The sequence below is a fragment of the Alosa sapidissima genome, chromosome 12 (genome assembly GCF_018492685.1).
Source record: "Alosa sapidissima isolate fAloSap1 chromosome 12, fAloSap1.pri, whole genome shotgun sequence".
Taxonomy (NCBI): domain Eukaryota; kingdom Metazoa; phylum Chordata; class Actinopteri; order Clupeiformes; family Clupeidae; genus Alosa; species Alosa sapidissima.
In genome coordinates, this window is record NC_055968.1 from 12,406,530 (window position 1) to 12,426,208 (window position 19,679).

The 19,679-nt window shown below is 44.7% G+C and overlaps 2 protein-coding genes across 2 annotated transcripts in view; both read right to left on the bottom strand.

Annotated features, from left to right (window-relative positions):
• Positions 1 to 6,785: 6,785 nt before the first annotated feature.
• On the bottom strand, positions 6,786 to 10,979 carry mafaa (v-maf avian musculoaponeurotic fibrosarcoma oncogene homolog Aa). Its single transcript, XM_042057972.1, has one exon. It carries the CDS (start codon positions 9,986 to 9,988, stop codon positions 9,062 to 9,064), a length of 927 nt encoding a protein of 308 aa, XP_041913906.1. The 5' UTR covers positions 9,989 to 10,979; the 3' UTR covers positions 6,786 to 9,061.
• Positions 10,980 to 15,144: 4,165 nt separating this feature from the next.
• Positions 15,145 to 19,679, bottom strand: part of zc3h3 (zinc finger CCCH-type containing 3) — a 38,915-nt gene continuing 34,380 nt past the window's right edge. Inside the window, exons 10-12 of the mRNA XM_042056508.1 lie at positions 16,636 to 16,823; positions 15,896 to 16,086; positions 15,145 to 15,305 (exon numbers count right to left, since the gene is read on the bottom strand). Coding sequence (XP_041912442.1) covers positions 15,268 to 15,305; positions 15,896 to 16,086; positions 16,636 to 16,823 — 417 coding nt within the window. The 3' untranslated portion in view covers positions 15,145 to 15,267. The remainder of the gene's footprint in view (positions 15,306 to 15,895; positions 16,087 to 16,635; positions 16,824 to 19,679) is intronic.

Consider the following 19,679-nt stretch of genomic DNA (forward strand, 5'->3'; position numbering starts at 1 on the left):
AGAGAGAAGGGGGGGGGGCGCAGAGGGATGAGAGAAAGAGTGGAGGGAGGGGAAGCAAGAGAATGAGCCAGGAAAAGATGTGCTGAGGAGGAGGGCTAACATTACACTCTCACTGAGGCTAAAGAAGAAGTAGAGAAGATGTGGAGAGCAAAGCCAGGGAGATAGAGGAAGAGAGAGGAGAGACAAATCTGAGAGTGATTTCATCCAGTGTGGGGGAAATAAGAGCTTTAAGCCTTGTCAGTGGTTTAGAAATAGCAATTTATTTTGACATGATTCATGCCTTTTGCGCTACAAGCTATAAGCTATTTCGTTGTTAATGCAAAAACAATCTAACTCAAAACTATTCCGAATAATATATTTTTGCTCCCAAATGAAAGTTTGAACTTGTTATCATCCATAAATAGTTGCAAAAGGAGAGAAGTGCCGCACACTCCCGAGTTACACATATAAGTCTTTAATGTGACTAAAGTGACAACGTTTCGGCCTGCCTTCCTCAGGTCACGTGAGGCCGACAGGCCACGGAAGGCCGACAGTCCGAAACGTTGTCACATTAAAGACTTATATGTGTAACTCGGGAGTGTGCGGCACTTCTCTCCTTTTGCAAGTGTTTTACTGGTTGCCAGCACCTCCTTTTCTGGTGTGCGTTTTGCACCTCCACTCATCATCCATAAATAGACCATAGGTTGTTTAAGGCCACAGACAGACGGGTGAAGAGGAGGGCAGGTTGAGTGGTCCACATGGCTGCCTCTCAGGGGTGTGGAGCGCAGTACAGCGCGTCTCTCTTTCTCCTCCTGCACTCGTTTCTTTGACACTAATCCTCCGTGTCCCCTGTTTCTACCGCCATCCACTTCCCTCTCTCTTTCTGTCTTTCTCCCTCTCTTCTTTCTCCCTCTCATGCTGTCTGTTCGTCTCTATATCGCTGTCGTTGTTATTTGCACCCCACCACCAACCACAACCAACACTCCATCGTAACCCACCCTCACCTCACCCTCACCCTCACCCCACCCTCACCCTCACCCCACCCTCACCCTCACCCTCACCCTCACCCTCACCCAACCTCCACTGTACTCCTCTGTTCAGCATTCCTGTTGTCCTGTTTTTGTTTGTCATCCATCTGGGATGGCAGAAGTTGCACTACAGCTCCCAAAAGCACCCCAAGGCTCCAAATCAGGCATTAGCAGTCAAGCAGAGTATCACTGATCTGATCAGGCATCAGTGGTCAAGCACAGCACGACTGATCAGACGTGATCACATCAGCAGCCAGAATGGCAGTGTGTGTCTCGTCTTAATGCCAGGCAGTGAAACAGAAAACAAAAACCTGTCACGAATCATGAAAGCACTAGGCTGCCCTGAGGTACCATCAAGCAGTCACTGACCAACAGTGACCTCTCGCCTGACCTGTCAAAACCCCCATGGTGAAGGCTTATGGGTAAGGCTGGGTCTTGATTGGGGAACTGTTGCCTATGTTTTTTTCACAGGTCATTCTCAGGACTGGTAGCGAGAAGTGATGGCACAGCAAATTGAGTCTGTGCATCATAGATACAGAGCATTGTTTTATTTAACCAAGATACGTGTTTTCATGCTTTTGTGAATGCATGTTTGAATGTGTGCAAGAGTGTGCATCAATCTTTATGGTCATAAGCAAACAAACACAAACACATGCACATGCATGCTGCATGCATGCACGCACGCACACACACACACACACACACACACACACACACACACACACATATTGGGGGAAGTGAAAGAGAGGAGAGAGGGGTAAACATCCAAATCATCACAGTGAGTCGGCAAAATCCCAGAGTGCAAGAGAACCACATGACAATGTATTGCATTAAAATGAACAAATAAATAACAAAAGATGGTGCAACACAGCACAACACAACACAACAGACATGGAATTAAACTGAACCTCACAGCTGCACATTCTCAGCTATCTCATCTAGTTCTAACAGACGGTAGGCAACACAGAACACAAAAACGACCATACCAGACGATAACATAAAGGCCCTAACAAACCAATAAACAAACACTTACACACAATGTACTGTTGGCAAAACACACAGCATCCTCTCCTTTCTGAGGAATTCCTTCTCCCGGTGTCCTCTCAAGCTTAATCTTACATCTCACTACCAGATCAAAACATTTTTAAAAGAATAAAACACTTCATATGTGTTGGATTCATATGTTGTGTCACAACAGTAGCATTTTCCTTATGTGCTGGCAGTTCTACAAATGTGTGGTGTACCTTTTTACGCACACACAGCTGTGGAATGTCAGTGTGCGCGCAAGTAGGACGTTTGATTGGCAGACACCTTTTCCTCGCGCTAATTGGCTAAATGTCCCAGAAATCACAGCTTTGGCTTTCCCCTCCTCTCCCCCTCTCCGGCACGAGCCCTCGTCTACATTATATCTTATTTATTTGTGTGTTTGTTTATTTGTTCATTTCATCAGAGCACGAAAAAGTGCAAAACTGCTGTTTGGGCACTTTTTCCCCTGTGATAGCATGTTTGCGCTTTGTCTATTCAGCATCCGGCGTGTCAGCGAGCGTGTGTGACAGCCGGTTGCGCAGCGCGAAGGGTCGACTGTGCCACACGCTCGCGCAGAGACGGTAAATTGCTTTTTTTTCCGGTAGATTCGCGCAGTGCTGCTGCTGCCGCTCTGTCGCTGCTGCCAGTGGCGGCGCAGACTAGGAGAGGGAACGGTTCCGCGGTAATGACTTCTCAGGCGTTTTGGGATCAAGCACTGCGCGCGCCTGGGGTCACTAATTCAATCAGGAGTTCATTCTGAATAGGTGTTAATGTCCCCGGCGCGTGTGTAGAGCGCTTCCCGGCCGATTTATCAAGCTGCCAATATGTGATGGCCGTTATGACTGCTGCCATGACCTCAGTGCGCGAGGATCCCGCATTAAATGTGATGCACCGGCCACAATTGTCTCCCGTTTTTACTTAGAACATGTTGTGTGTTTGTGTTACAGTATTACAAAGTGATTGTTTGACTGCGTGCATGTGTGTGTCTGTATGTATGCGTGTGTGTGTGTGAGAGAGAGAGTGTGTGTATGTAAGCTGAGCCACAGAGACGCTGACTACAGGGGAATCTCAGGAGCAGCAGCCTAGACGCCAAAGAACACACTCTTCCTCTCCTCTCCTCTCTTCCTCTCCTCTCTTGTTTATACCACTCATCCACAAACCCCCTAGTGTAAGCTACATGTGTTGGTCAGTGTGTGTGTGTGTGTGTGTGTGTGTGTATGTGAATGTACGTGTGAGTATGGAATTTGTGTGTATATGTAGTGATCAGGTGCTAGAAAGTGATGGCTGTCAGACCCCCCCCCCCCCACACCCCCCCACACTACACACACACACACACACACACACACACACACACACACTCCTCTTTCGTCTTACTCAGCAGAAATGGGAGGAAGTGGGGGAGGGCAAAGAGAGGGAAGGAGAGATGGAGAAAAAGAGGGGCTGGGGGAGGGGAGAGACTGTGCTGAGTTGGAACATCATCGGGGATACGGTTCATGCTGGACTAAAGCACAGAACATCTCTATAACCTTTACAGCAATCTTTAGGAGTTTCACAGACAATTAAATATATGCATATGTATGATGTGCAGTGAGATGTGTGTTTGGTGTGTGTAAGTGTGTGTGTCTTTGTGACGTGTGTGTGTGTGTAATATGTGTAATATATATATATATATATATATATATATATATATATATATATAGAGAGAGAGAGAGAGAGAGAGAGAGAGAGAGAGAGAGAGAGAGAGAGAGAGAGAGAGAGAGAGAAAAAAGAATACACTGGAAAGACAGTAGGAGTGAAATGGATAAAGGCAGAGTGAGAGTTCCATGGAAACAAATGAGGAGAGTGAAAACAAGAGGCTGAGAGAGGGGGGGTTAATTATAAGTCTGCTAATCACAATACATTGTGGTGTTGTGGAGACATAGGGTAGTATTTCTCCTTTTCAAATTGTATTGCAAAAAAAAGTCAGACATCCCCACATACTGTAGCTCAAGTTCAAATGTGGATGTGACTGTAATGGGCTATCCTGACACATACACATGGCATCCATTATTTTTAGCAGTGTCCAAAACAAGCCTGGGGACATGGTCATTCCCTCGCCGGAGGGTTTGTCTCTGACCTCTACTGCGGCTTGAGTTTGCAGATGGCCATCCAACCCCCCCACCCACCCACAGCCATGAAATATTAAACAACACACTGCCACTGCATGGGGGTAAGGGCAGCGCGCTCATAGCCAAGCTGCAGTGTGTGTGTGTGTGTGTGTGTCTCCCTGTCAGAGGAATCTGTGTGTGAGTATGGGGCAGTGTCAGAGATGGGACGTGGACGTGTGTGTGTGTGTGTGTGTGTGTGTGTGTGTGTGTGTGTGTGTGTGTGTGTGTGTGTGTACTGTATGTGTGCATGCAGTGATGTTACACCAAGGTTTCTTTCTGTGACATTGTGAATGCATGGTACTGGTATGAGTAGGCATTACAGAATGTGTGTGTGTGTGTGTGTGTGTGTGTGTGTGTGTGTCATCGAGTGTGTATAAAGCCATTATATCAGTGTGTATATCACCTTGTCCTATGTTCAATTTTTAACACAAACTCCCATAAAAGGCTAGTCACACATACCATGCCACCATACCATCTCACATACCCAGAGTAATCGATCCGTTGTTGTCATGACGCAGAAGGAGTGCAGCATGTAACTGAGGTCAGTTGTGGATATCTGCTACTCTCACAAGATGAACTGGACTGGAATATAAAGTGCCTTTTCCTTTGAATTACATGACTGCTTTGCATTGACTTTGCAGTTTTCTCACAGTTTTCTGTGTGTTGTCTTGCAGATTGCTCTGTTCTGATATATCCGAAAGAAGCTATGCTACATGCAGCATGCTACTGCAAGGCAGACTTGTTTTGTTATTCATTAGTCTTGATCAGTTGGTCCCTCAACAGAACATTCAACTTCAACTGGGATTAAATCTAACATTTAAAAAGCAATGCTTGGGAGTGTGTTGATCCAGCAACGAATTCAAAGCCTATCCCTGTCACAGTAATGAAGGACTGACGTTAAACAGGCAGCAACATCCTGATGGAGAGGCAGCAGTTGTGAGATGAGAGGGAGAGACAATGCACTGCAGACGTGACAGAGGTAGAGGTAGGGGCAGGGGCAGGGGCAGAGGTAGGGGCAGAGGCAGGGGCAGAGGCAGGGGCCCTTCAGAAACAGAACAGACACAAACCATTAACTCCAAACAGGCTTCTGCTCTTCAAGCAGCATCACACACATTGTCCACAGAAGACATATCAGCTTGGGCAGAGAAAAAAAAGGAGCCATTATTTACAGTGAGAGAGGAGTGAGTACGGATGAAAGAGGACTACAGTGATGAGAGAGAAAGAGATAGAGAGAGAGAGAGAGAGATGAAAAAAGAGTGGCACACATGTCCGATCGCATCCGAGCTTCAGCTGTTTCAAATGCATTGCAGAGCCCTCACAGCAGCCAAAGCAGATAAAACAACTGCATCCATGTGAAATTGCAAGAGAGTTTTAAACTGAAGCTCACATCTGGAGCCATTGACCCTTGTGAACGTCCAAGCAGAAAATGCTCGCTGAAGAGACTCAATTCTGACAGGGCATTTTGGACTGCAGCTCTATTTTAGGCAGGAAAGCTATAAACTCCAGCACCACTACAATACAAGTAACCAAGCAGTGGAATAATGTATTAATAATTAATGTATTATTAATATAATTATTACCACACAGGGGTTGACTGGTGACGTGATGATGATGATTATGTTAACAATTATGACAATTATGATATTTATAAAGATGATGATGATGATGATGATGATGATGATGATGTTAATTAAAGGATTATCTACTCTTCTATCACTTAATATATTTTAATTTTAAAATTACTATGTCTAGTCTGGATTTAATCTGATGAATGCATTCCAGCACACACACACACACACACACACGCACACGCACACGTTTTGCCTTTGGTTGAGTGAAGGTAAAAATCACTTTCCTTAAACAATTAAAACTGAAGTGGGTTATTTTGCATGTCTGGAATAATAATAATAATAATAATAATAATAATAATAATAATACATTTTAAGGCACATATCTTCTGAGGTTGTTGCGTCCACAACAGCAGGTCTCCAATACCGAATTTATCTAACTTTGAAAGTTGTTCCGAAAACATTTCAATCTCTGAAACGTAGGCCTATAGCCTACGTATAGCCTAAATGAGATCGCTTCTATGTAAATTATATTCTTAAAACCATCTGCTCCTATTAGTACATATCCTCGTTTGAGTCTAAATAAGACCTGCAGCGCATCGTTCATCATTAAAAGTCGTCTGCAGTTATCTGTACTTGACGCTGACCGTATTCATGTAATTAACGGAAATATTAAAATGTTTTGCTAAAGCAGCTAATATACAGACAAGTTGAATTTGTTATTTCAAGCATGTGATATATCATGGGTTGACTACACTGAAAATGTTTCTATTTTGATGTTTCCATTGTGCATGTAATTGTCGGCCAACTAATAGGCCTATACCAGCATTTTCGTCGAAAATGTAAGTTATATAAATATACAAAGGAATTACAAGTATGCCAATTATTTTATTTACAAATATGTTTAATTATGTTTATCCTGAAGAAATGGCGAAATCGAATTTATTGCTAGAGTGCTTGAAATCTGTAGCCTATATATATAATTGCTAGCTGTTGCAGACCAATTGAGGACAAGAAATGCATCGCAAAATCACCCGTTTTGACAGAAATTTTTATTAAACATTATGAAAACAACATTCCATTTTGAAACATTTTGGTTTGAACTTATCGACATGTAAGGACATTTCAATGTTTCGTCAATAAATATATATAGAAATCATATTTACACATTTTTACATCTGGCACTGCGCCTCAGAGGCGGACGGGCCTCATGCGTCTTTCATCCAAAGAGGAAAGATATATTGCCTGTATACGGGAGATAGGTAAAAACAAAAAAGAGCAAAAGAAAGAAAAAAAGAAAGAAAGAAAGAAATGAAGAAAGAACACTTTACAATCAGCATGCAGCAACTAAACATGTGCATTGCATTATTTCGCATAAACAAACCATCAACCATTAAAGTAATGTTAACTAAGTGAAACCCGCATTAATCCAAAAGCTGTAAAAATTAAATGTGTGTGCCCAGTTAAATAAGTAGAGCTTTACGTAACATCCGGCGCGCAAGAGATTTGGACCAGTGTATGATATACTGCTTCAATAAATAAAAAAAATGGGGAATGTTTATTTGATACCTAGCCTAATTACCATAGCTTACTTAGTTGCTGACAAAATCGATGGTTTGTTTATATTAAGCAATGCAATACACCATGAAAGTTGGACGCATTCTTAATGCAAAGGATTGTCAACATAAATACAGATGATTGGGAGTTAAACATTTAGAGAAGAAAGATCCCCTTTAAATGAAAGACAAAACTGGGCGCATCCAGGCGAATGATTGCGTTGTTTCTGCGTCGTTTGACGCGCAGCTCACCATTAAATACAGTCTCTACTCTTTCAGTTCAGTGTTTCATGTCCATAACATTTTCGTTTAGAGCACCATTCCACAATCAAATGTAGAATCAGTGAACTGCATACACATGAAGGTAAAATGTTGCTGATGATCACCTGTTAACTGCCAATGATTTATGGCCGATTTCAAAGGTGGACATCTGAGTACGTGACTGCACAATATGAAGGAAATAAGCTTATTCAAAAAATATATCAGGAAAAAATATTTCAGTGCATGTTTCAATGTCGACCAAATCATCTTCTGTTGAAGTAAATTGTTGAACTCCTTCTGATTAAATTAGTGCGATTTTCATCTCAAAATCGTTAATTCTAAATGTTGTTTTCTTTTCTTTACTAGTGCAGTCATATTATCCCCTTTGAATTTTTTACATAGTCCATAGGAGAATAATATTGTACATGATTTGAGTTATTTGCATGCTTTTACATACAAACATGTTAAGACGTTTTAAGTTATCAAGCAAAATGTCATCAAAAAGGCAGCTAACAAGCTAACTTTTCTCTACATTATGTACACGTGGGAATAAATAATCTCTCAAAGGTGGCTCAGTTTATGCATTTTTAAACACGTTCTTTGAAACAAGAAAGAAAATAGTTGAATGCACATAGCGACTAGTGAAGATGCTTCTGCGCCCTGAGAGGAGGGGAGTTTGCCTTGCAGGCTCGGCGGCAAGGATGCAGTTCTGTAGAGAGAGATGCTCTAATGCTTCAACTGGACCGCTGTAATAGCCTATAACGCTGAAGATGAGAGAGAGGTGGGGGTGAGGGGAAGGGGATTCATGCTTCAATTAAGCGAGTGGCACTAAAAGGACGGCGGTAGGCCTACAGCAGATAGGCAACCATACATGCCCTGCATGCAGGGTGTGTATAACATGGACATAGCACGATACTCTTTTTTTTGTTCCGTATCTGTACTTCTCCGTTCTTCCATTCCCAGGCCTAAGCCGTGAAGAGGACTTGTGATTTGTCCCTTGTTCACTTTATGTCCGAAGAGCAGGCCTAGGTAAAGCCACGGTATCAATTCCAGTGAAGTCCCCTTCCCTTTAAGACTGGTGCAATGACCCCACGACAGGTGGTCGTGAATAAGCGAGTCTCAGATTTAGAAACGCTAAACGCTTATAAATCACTGTTCTATCAGGATCAATGCGCTAGTAAGACTTCAAATGTGTTAGTCGAATCAAAGACGAAAATAATTTCTCTATAGGACAGCAGGTGATTTTGGATCCCTTACGACAGAGATCGCATAGGCCTAATGCATAGCCTACTTCTCTCTACTGTACAGAAATAAACTGTGATTAAGACTAAAGAATATTGTATAGGCCTATACACACAGGCAGGGAACACACCTGTAGAGACCTATTTCTAATGTCACTTCTGTGTGCGTCAATTTCGTGAACTGTAAACAAAACTTCACACAGAAAAAAATACAAAGTATGGTTAAAAATAAATAAGATCGTCAGTGGGGAGAGTCTAAGACATGAAAAACTCATTGGATCCTTTCCCATGACTTCCGTTTGACGCCTCTCTGTTACCGTTGCCGCTGAAGGTTCGGCTCGCGAGCTTCTCGTACTTTTCCTTGTACAGGTCCCGTTCTTTGACAAGGCGCGCGACCTCTTGTTTGAGCTGCTCCACCTGATTCTGGAGTGTGCACTTCTCGCTCTCCAACATGTGCCGCTGTTGCACGCGTTTGAACCGGCATGATTGTGCGTAGCCCCGGTTCTTCAAGGTCCGCCGCTTCTGCTTGAGGCGAATCACCTCCTCCTTGCTGAATCCCCGCAGCTGTCTGTTGAGCTCGCGTACAGTCATGCTGACCAGCTGCTCGTCGGAAAAGCGGTCCTCCAGGCGCGCGTGAGAGTGGTGGCTGTGGTGGTGGTGATGGTGATGGGCCGGGTGGTGGTGGCCGTTTGCGGTGGCGGAGAGATCCTCCCCAGCGTACTGTGGCCCGCGGAAGCCCTCATATGGTGCGTGGTGATGGTGATGGTGATGCGCATTTCCAATCAGCGCCTCCACCGCGTCCTCCGGCGTGAGATTCAAGGCTTCGGGATTGATATGATGCTGGTAATTGGGAATCCAATAAAGATCTTCCAGCTGCCCTTTCCCGCCGGCGGTCGGATTGTTGTTGTTGCTGTTGTTGTTGTTGTTGACACCGTTAGCCAAGTTGTGTCCCGGAGGCGCACCAGGGCTAGGTGCGCCAAAGCTGGGGGAGGAGGGCACGGAGGAACACGGCGTGCTTAGGGGGGTAGAGGACAGTGAGCCCGGCGGGAGGCGGTGGCAGTAGCGCTCGGCTTCGGGCGGCTCCTTCTTCACCTCGAACTTCATCAGGTCGAAATCGTTGACATACTCGATAGCCAGGGGACTGTTTGGTAGCTCCGCGCTCATGGCGAGATCGGTGGCCATGTCAGTCCATGCGAAACGCGCGCGTGTTTTTTTTTTTTTTTTACTGGCACTTTGCTCTCACAGCCTCCGACGTAGGTGACCGACTGAATGTCTCCAAGGGTAATTTATACAGATGGCTTTAATACATATGCACGCGCCTGAGAGAGGGTGTATTTAGTCCTTAAAACAGCTTCTATTTATAGCGGCGCTGAGCTCGCGCAGTTTCGTGCATGTAAATGAACTTGTACACCTGCCAGTCCGCCTCTCGGTCCCTCTTGTTGACAACTTGTGCCGGGTCAAATGAACGCCTTAATATCACGAAGCAGGGGAGGGTGAAACAAGAAACTTGTGATGTCAGAGACACAAACCTGTCTTGTCCTCCCGTCACCTCAATAGCGTTCGGCCGCTGCAAACAATTCTTGATATCGAAAGAGATGCAAAGATTTCTCCCTCCTTTGCCTTCTCTCCTCAGTAGGCTATAACGATTTAAATCCACTCCGTCTGATGGTCGACTCACGCACCCAAGTTTTGAGAGAGGGACAGACTTGGGCAAAGTCCGTCAAATTTCCACTGGATCAGGAAAGTAAAAATCCTGTTTAAGAAATGCACGGTTGTCGCCCTCCAGGCCTTTGGGGGCCTGTTGTTTTGCGGAGTTTCTTACCGCGGCGTAATGTGCACCACTTGGGTCAGTGTTCGCTGCAGCCTCGGGCGCCTTTTGGAGATTAGTTTAATGAAAGCATAATTCTTCCTGCAGTAGCAAACATCCTGTGCATCCAGAACGTGATTTCCTTGGCTAAATGTGTTGTGTTGGATAATAAACCCTCGTCTCTATTTTGGGGGCTTGGTTGTAGCCGCTCTTAGCTGCGGACACGCAGTTTCAGTCGCGCACCGAGAGACTATCTGTGATTTTATACTCACAACTGCTTGAACTGTCCCACCCAGCGTACGGGACAGACCAATGGAATGGGGCGCGGCTGACATATTTGCATTGTCCTATAGCAACCTCTCCTCTGGGCCAGCTGAAGCGAGCGTGCGGCAGCTGTCAGAGGCTCAGTCTCCGCGAGAACAGGTGCTGAGTCCCGCCCCCTAGCGACTAAGCTCCGTCTTGAACACAGAGTAGAAGATGCGCAAAAAGGAAAGACGATAGCGCTGCTAGATTTACTGAGAAAATGTTTACTTCGAATGCCTAAAACTCCTCTCTGAATTTATGTAGCCTTTTGAGAACGTGGGTATTTTAGGCTGCTGACATAGGCATGCGCAAGGAGACTAAACGTGGAACTTTTTTTATACAAAAATTAACATAAGACTTTAGGAGTAAGTTTGTGAATTGTTGATTATATTTTACACCAAACGGAACAAATATAGTCTCCAATATAGGGCAGGCTAAACACAATCCCCACTCATATAAATTACGTTTCATAGGCGTATTCAGCATCGATTTACAGAGGTAGCATGTATTTTACACAGTACAATACTGAGAAAATTACGCCGGTACAGTCGCAGTAGGATGCATTCCTATTGAGTTTGATAAATGGGAAATTATTGCTTTTCCTAAAGAGGGAATGTGAGGAAAATACTCTCAAACAAGTTATAGCAAAACTCATACCCTAATCTCAAGCTTTCTGTAATGGACTGAAGACGCGCCATTTGAAGCGGCCCACTCAATCTCATTCAGTCTCTTCATAAAATCAATGCACATCTCCAGCACTACAAATAAGTGTGCAATATCTGCTCCCGGGTTAATTATGATCGGCTTTTGACCTGATGATGACCAAATTAATCACATTGCGCATCAAGTCAGTCTTCATCACAGAGTCGCGTGTGGGCCAGGGGTCACGCAACATCAGTTAAAATGGGCCGTCGTCGTCTTTTTTACCGCCTGCCGTCTGGGCCTTGCATACTGTATAAAACAAGTTAAAAGCTAACGTACATAATACACACGTTTGCTTAAACATCGACTATTACCGAATTATGGCTAAATGTATTCACACCGTGGCCAATACCTGTGGCCAAAGTTTATGGTAACAAAGTGATCTTCGTGCATGCGCCATTCTCCTTCACTTAGAGTGATGTCCGAGAGACGCGCGCAGCTCGCATCAAATCTGCCGACGCAGAGGAAAGAAATAAGATGTATTAAGGGAAGGGACAAATCATATCGCGGTGCTTGAAGTTTAAGGTGCGCAAAGTCATTATGCGTTTTTATCAAATAAGCAGGGCTGGACCTCAAAGTCCGAGCTAAGCAGTCCGCTTTGAAATGCCACATTTAAGAAGATCTACTGAAGTCCATTCATTGAGGGGGGTGATGGGCTGTGAGCGCGTGGCCGAGGGCTCTAGACATAAATTTGAAGTCAGGGTTTTCATTGTGCCTTTGCATATTGGGAGTTAGTGGCTGGTGCAGTTCCCCCTATTTAAGCAAAATGGACATCAGCATGTCGGAGATCCAGAAAGAGAGAGAGAGAGAGAGAGAGAGAGAGAGAGAGAGAGAGAGAGAGAGAGAGAGAAAAGAGAGACAGAGAGGATTGAGTTGTGCATTCCTATGAAACCACAGACAAGCATTTTACTGCTTAACTCTCTCCTATCGTGTGTGTGTGCGCATGGGGTGAATGGGGTTAGGGGTTATCTGAAGCCCTCAAATCTTCAGCTCAAAGATTCAGCACTAATTGTCAATAAAACTTCCCTTAAGTCATATAAGGTATGGGAGAGACTTGGCAACTTTTGGTCAGTACACTAATACAGCCCAGCCTTCACCATCAGATTGTTTGACACCTCTGCTCAGCGACGGCTGTTAAGCTATCTCTAACAGCAGGCCCATATCTGTATACAAAAAGGGCGTAAAGGACATTGAAACGATGGAAGGTTTCACTACATAGGCCTAGATGGAAGGTTTCACCAGATTCACTTCAGTCTGGTTCCGAGAAGCAATAAATGCATTTTTAAATTCGAAATGTGTTATTCAGTGCTGCCAGTGTCAGTTCAGATGACGTTTTCGATTCAGCGTCAGTTTTACTCTACGCCTCTACTACGACCCCAGTCTCCACTCTGTCCCTTTTGTCACAAACCCTGTGTGGCTACTACGTCTGGCAGTGGACCTCTCTCCTCCCGCCGCCCGCAGCGCAGTCCGTCTGTCTAGTCTCCCGCCGCCGCCGTCAGTCCGACTCTACTCCCCGCGTCGGAAAATGCTCACGGACAGTATATGTCATGTCGAATATCTCGCTCAAAAGGGGCCGCACAGAATAACTGTGTGGAGAGAGAGAAGAGACAGAGGGAATAGAGAAGGAGAAAAATGGCCCGCGAATGAGGAGGGAAGTATAACTGGGGGAGATGAGGGGTGGAGAGCGCGCGGGGAAAGAATAGTATGATGGAGAGAAGGAAAGAGACGGGGCACGACTAATGAATCTTCTTCTTTGGGGCGCACGTGATCGTTATTGAGTGAGCCGCGCGGGGTTTTCTCTGTCTCTCTCTCTGCTGCAGCTCCCGTAATCCCAGGGAGAAAAATTCCGCTTGAGCTTTTCCTGCGTCTGCAGCTCGTGCCTCCCCGTGCTTTTACTCAGAAGCGGAGTATTGATCTTAATTAGAGTTTGCAGAGCTCAGCAAGTCCTGCTGTAGGTTCGAGACAGGCGGTAGCAGACATCTGTCTCAAACACTTACATGCACACACATCCACATACACATCTGTCTCAAGCACTTAGGTATACTCATACACATGCAGCTGTCTCAAGCTCTAACACTCACCAGACCTGCCTTAGCACATGCATGCACATCTGGCTACAGCACTTACAAATACACCTGTTTGTAAGACTTACACAGACAAACATATGTCACTAGTGACTTTACAAATTTAACTCATCTTATATTTCAAGTGCACACATCTGTTTCCTCCCTTCTTCAGGCATCTCTAATCTCCACACACACTGGCTTTTACAATTAAATATAGTCTGTCTGCACATACATTTCAAATGCTCAGGCACAGCCACACACACTAAAACACACAGACATTTGTGTCGAACATCTCAACAGAAAACAGTCAAGATATTTTACACACCAGCTTATTTGTGCTATTGTTATAGACTACATATAGTCAGTCTCTCGTCTCTCCCTCACACACACACACACACACTGGTTAGCACTCTGGACTTGTAACCGGAGGATTGCCGGTTCGAGCCCCGACCAGTGGGCCATGGCTGAAGTGCCCTTGAGCAAGGCACCTAACCCCTCTCTGCTCCCCGAGCGCCGCTGTGGTTGCAGGGAGCTCACTGCGCCGGGATTAGTGTGTGCTTCACCTCACTGTGTGTTCACTGTGTGCTGTGTGTTTAACTAATTCACGGATTGGGTTAAATGCAGAGACCAAATTTCCCTCACGGGATCAAAAGAGTATATATACTTATACCATACTATATACACACACACACCATAGATTCTGACTTGTACAGTTCCCTCAAACAAACAGAAACATGTAAACACACCCACGTCACACACCACACACACACACTTCAACTTAGAGAATGTGTAAGTGGAGGACAGACCTGTGTACCATGTGTCTCTCCTACACACTCCTACGCATAATCTCCTCACTTTTACACAAACAGCCGACTAGTCAACCATCTCCCCAGTTAAACTTGTGTAAATACAAGTGTACTACTAGAAGATGCATGAGCCTCTCTCTACTGATATGAATATGCACGTATAAAATGGTCCAAAATAATCAAAAATCCTACTAGACTGCCTCTCCGCATATAAGAAATTGACTTCACAGTCAGTTATTACTGTATTCATGTAACGTATCGTTGTGTTTAAAGCTTGCATTGTGTAGTTTAGTTCTGTCTGTGATTCACCGTATGATTAGTTAATCTATGAAATGTTTATTAAAGTCAGTAGCTTATTGATTTGGTCTTGTGCTTTCAGGAGCTGGAACAAGCTGTATGTAGTCTGTTGTGATGATATTTTGCACTAACATACTCTTTGGTGCTGTACTGTCTCGTTCATGGGAAAACAGGTTTGAGGGAAGTTCCTGAAGTAATATGTTCATGCTCAGACACATACATGTGAATGCATGTGTTTCATGTGCAAGCATCTCAGACCTTACCATTGTAATAGCAATTTCACCTCTGTGTTTTGAAGAAAAGAAGTCTGTCAGTGTGTCCTCCTCCAAGCACCAAAAAGCACACCCAAACCCATGATTGAAATCAGTCAACATTCTGCTTTTAATTCCAATACAAACACATGAACAATTAAAACCTTGGGAAAGCTGGTTTTTGGACGCTCTAGGCACGGCGAGGGCAACCCCTGAGAGGTCACAGTCTCTAAAATCTGGGCTTGATATGAAGCTTTTCCCCTTTTGCTGAGAGGGTGAGAGAGAGAGAGAGAGAGAGAGAGAGAGAGACAAATACTTTAGTTAGTGTGACAGCCAAGGCTACTTATTCACGTAAATATCTTTCCGTAGTTCAGATGCATGAGGGGGTCTGTTCAGTAGCCATGGCAAGTCACATGACCAGGGTTCTCACTCCAAGTCAAACGTACAATTCCAGGACTTTTCCCTGACAAAAAATTTGAATTTCCATGATCTACTATACAATGAATAGTATAATATACCGACCAATGATTTGAAAGCAGCCGTGTAGCGTTCAAGAATCTTTTACTTTTTTAGAGCGAGAGAAGAATAAATGGGCATTGAATAAATACAAAGTTGGGCTACTCAAGCAAGCAGTAATGCGAATAACCAGATATACACCAATTCTGCATGGAAATATATTTGTATTAATATAAGTACATTTTAAACTGGTACAACTAAATTCCCTGATATTCTTGACTTTGCCCCAAACATAATAAAATTCCGTGTTTCCGTCCGACTTTCCGTGTCTGGAATAGACTTTCCAAAATTCCATGATATTCCAGAAATTCCCTGACCCGTGGGAACCCGGCATGACTCACCGATGGGTGGGACCAGGGCGTGAGGGGGCGTGTCTGGGGGGATGCCATCCTCTGGGGAGCTGGGGAGGGCAATGAAAGACGGCAGTGACCGAGGGGTCGACGCGCACGAGAGGGACCCTTCCTCATTCTCCGGCTCAGCCGACGATGCTGAGAACGATGAGTCTGTAACTGTGCCCTGACTCTGGTCTGGCCTGTAGGGGAGAGAGAGAGAGAGAGAGATAGAGAGAGATAGAGAGAGAGAGAGAGAGAGAGAGAGAGAGAGAGAGATGATGAGAGATGGAGGGATGATGAGAATTTTCATGTGGAACCTTCAGGGCTGCTTTAGCTTTCAAAATGTTCCAGCTTTCAATTTCAAGATTTCAGAACAGCTGCGTAGCATACTAGTATCTTTGATTTTTTTTAGAGCGGGAAATGAATAAATGGGCATTGGAGAAACCACAAACCACAACCACAACCAAAACCACTCAAGCAAGCAGTAATGGAAAAAGGTAATGAAGCTGATAAACATCAATGCTGCATGGAAATATATTTATAATAATGTATTTTGGCAGATACATTTTAAACTGCTACAACAGAATTCCCTGATATTCCTTGACTTTGTACCAAAAATGATAAAATTCCCTGAACTTCCATGTCTGGAAAAATACTATTTTCAAAGTTCCTTGTAGCACAGATATTCCTCATTCCTTAGTGTGTGTGTGTGTGTGTGTGTGTGTGTGTGCGTGAGTGAATGAGCTCACTTTTTTGAGGAGGCTTTCGCGGGTGCCTTTTTAGCAGGCGGTGGAGGAAGAGCCGGTGAGGTCTTGTTTTGGGCCTGGCTGGCAGCCGCCGTCTTCCGGAGTCGGTGCTTCAGCTTACACTTGGATCCGCGTGGGCACACACCTGTCGCAGAGAAGTCCGCACACACCAGAGTGTGCTTCTTCTTACACTGAGGAGCGACCACCCACACACACACACACACACACACACACACACACACACACACACACACACACACAGGTTTACAAATACACTGGCATTAGGTCACCTCAAAAAACAGGTCACCTTGTACTAACCCACACAGGAATGCGTGCACAGATACATAAACACGCAGGCATACTGATACACACACACACACACACACTCTCTCTCTTCCTCTACACATGCTCCACACACACACACACACACACACACACACACACACACACACACGTATCCTCACTGACCATACTGAGGATACAAGTGGAAAACTAAACACCGCTTGTGTTGTACACAAGTGTTTCACAATGTCTGTTAAAATGAGCAGGTTTTATAACTGGGAAGTAAGAAGTAAGTCCATCCACACACACACACACACACACACACACACACACACACACACACAGATACACACTCACTAAAAGTGTGAGAAACAACCTCCCCAGGGGAAGGAGAAAACCTTGAGCAGAGACCCTCTCAGGGGGAAGCCTTGTCTCCTCTGTCACGCCCAGTAGAATAGAATGTGAATGTGGTTAGCTGTGTGTGTGCGTGTGTCTGTGTGTGTGTGTGTGTGTGTGTGTGTCTGTGTTTGCGTGTGCATGCATGAGGGGGGGCTGTGTAATATGGGTGTAAATTGGCGGTTTCATTCTTCAGGAGATCCGATCCCTCCCACCTGTCAGAAAAGCTAATTATACCCACTATGTGGTGCTTGGCGTGTGTGTGGCTATGTGTGTGTGTGTGTGTGAGAGAGAATGTGTATGTGAGAATGTGTATGTGAGTGTATGAGGGAAAATTAATATGTGTGTGTGTGTGTGTACGAGGGAGCATCTGTGTATGTATGTGTGTGTGTGTGTGTGTGTGTGTGTGTGTGTGTGTGTGTGTGTGTGTGTGTGTGTGTGTGTATGTGAAGCAGGTTGGTACTGAAATAGAGAGCAGGGAGTGGGACAGCTCAAGTTCCCGGGAACAGTGTGGACTCCCGGTCACCCCGCGGAGCAGTCGTCACGCAGACCATCTGAGCCCTCCGCGCCAAACATACACACCTCACCCGTTACCCCCAACACACACACACACACACACACACACACACACACACACACACACACACACACACACACACACACACACACACACACACACACACACCCCTTGACACCTAGATCAGGTTCTTCTGCACGCACTTCTACCTCCACCTAGAGCCTGTTGCAAAAATCCACAGCTCCCAGTTCTTTTGGTCCAATCAGAGCAGGGCTGTGTGAGATCTGACTGTCAATCACAGTCTGGTGCAGTCTGGTGCGCACTGACGAGCACAAACTCGATGAGAGTGTTCTAGGTGGTAGTGGGTGAGGGGCATACGAGTTGTAAACATTCAACATTTTGGCTAAGTCCCCTCAATCTGTCAGATTTGCCAACTGCAGCTTGAAGGGCCAGCAGTCTAAAAATAACTGACCCTCTACATTACAGCATTACATCAAATACAGTGTGTATGAAACAGTACATACAAAAACAATATTTTTAAACAGTGTCAAATGTTGCATTCTGGCTGTTGCAAATAACCACAGAAATTGTTTTTGTTTTTTTTGGTATTATGCGCTGAGCAAAGGCTCTCTGCTATGAAACAGCACTGATCACTCATTTCACTACAATCAGATAATAGTTTCAGTCCAGCCAAAAGTAGCCCTGAAGTGCACTCCCTTCAGGACCAACACTGCAATGTGTGTGTATGTGTGTGTGTGTGTGTGTGTGATGCCATCACACAACAAACTCAAGCAGAAGACTACAAAACCCACAATCATCTAACTGGCTCATCCTGAGAGGTCTCATTTCAACACAAATCCATACGCCATGGCATCATAACTGTAAAAAAAATTACAAATCCACAGAGACTTGAAAACTATAAACAGACACACACAGACACACACACACACAAATAGCCCCACACATAAACACTGCTGTCTTGTGGAGCAAGTTTACGGTGCCCTGTGAATCCCATTCTGCAACAGCTCCTAAATCATCCCGTGGGCACCTCTCTCTATCTCTCTCTCTCTCTCTCCCCCACACACTCACAGACAGATACACAGACAGACAGACACAGACACAGACAGACACACACACACACAGGTCCTCAATCATCATCAGTCTTCGGACTCTGTGCACTCGAGCACTAATTGGCCCAATTTAACAAATCCCTCTTCACTCACTTTCAGTCAGTTCTAATTGTGTGTGTGTGTGTCTGTGTGTGTATGTGTGTGTGTGTGTGTGTGTGTGTGTGTGTGTGTGTGTGTGTGTGTGTGTGTGTGTGTGTGTGTCTGTGTGTGTGTGTGTGTGTGTGTGTGTATGTGTGTGTGTGTGTGTGTGTGTGTGTGTGTGTGTGTGTGTGTCTGTGTGTGTGTATGTTTAAATGACTAGTACTATGTGAAAAACATTTTATAGTGCTGTTTATTTTTGGATGAAGGACATATTTATTAAAAAAAAAAAAACACTGCCAAACAATGCTATGCAATTTATGAGCTATTATTATATTATTTCCCATATATTAAAAGGGCATATGAAGCTGTGGGATTGTTAAGTTATTGGACCTGTTTCCCCGTGGTGGATATCTCTCATGGTTGCTGTGGTGTAATGTTGTTTTGTGTGTGACTTTATGGGGTGGTGTTATCTTACTGGTATCTGGCTCCAACATCACAGACATATCAGATGAGGGTCTTGTGTCTGCTCACAGTGGACGAGTGACTCAGAGGATTATGTGCAGGAGCGAACAGGGACGGACAGCCGGGCAGACTTAGGGTCAACCACTACCACTAGCCGTATACTCATTAGCGGGTCCAGA

Excerpts from the sequence above, each read along its gene's own strand:
- mafaa (XM_042057972.1), bottom strand. The coding sequence starts at position 9,988 with ATGGCCACCGATCTCGCCATGAGCGCGGAGCTACCAAACAGTCCCCTG.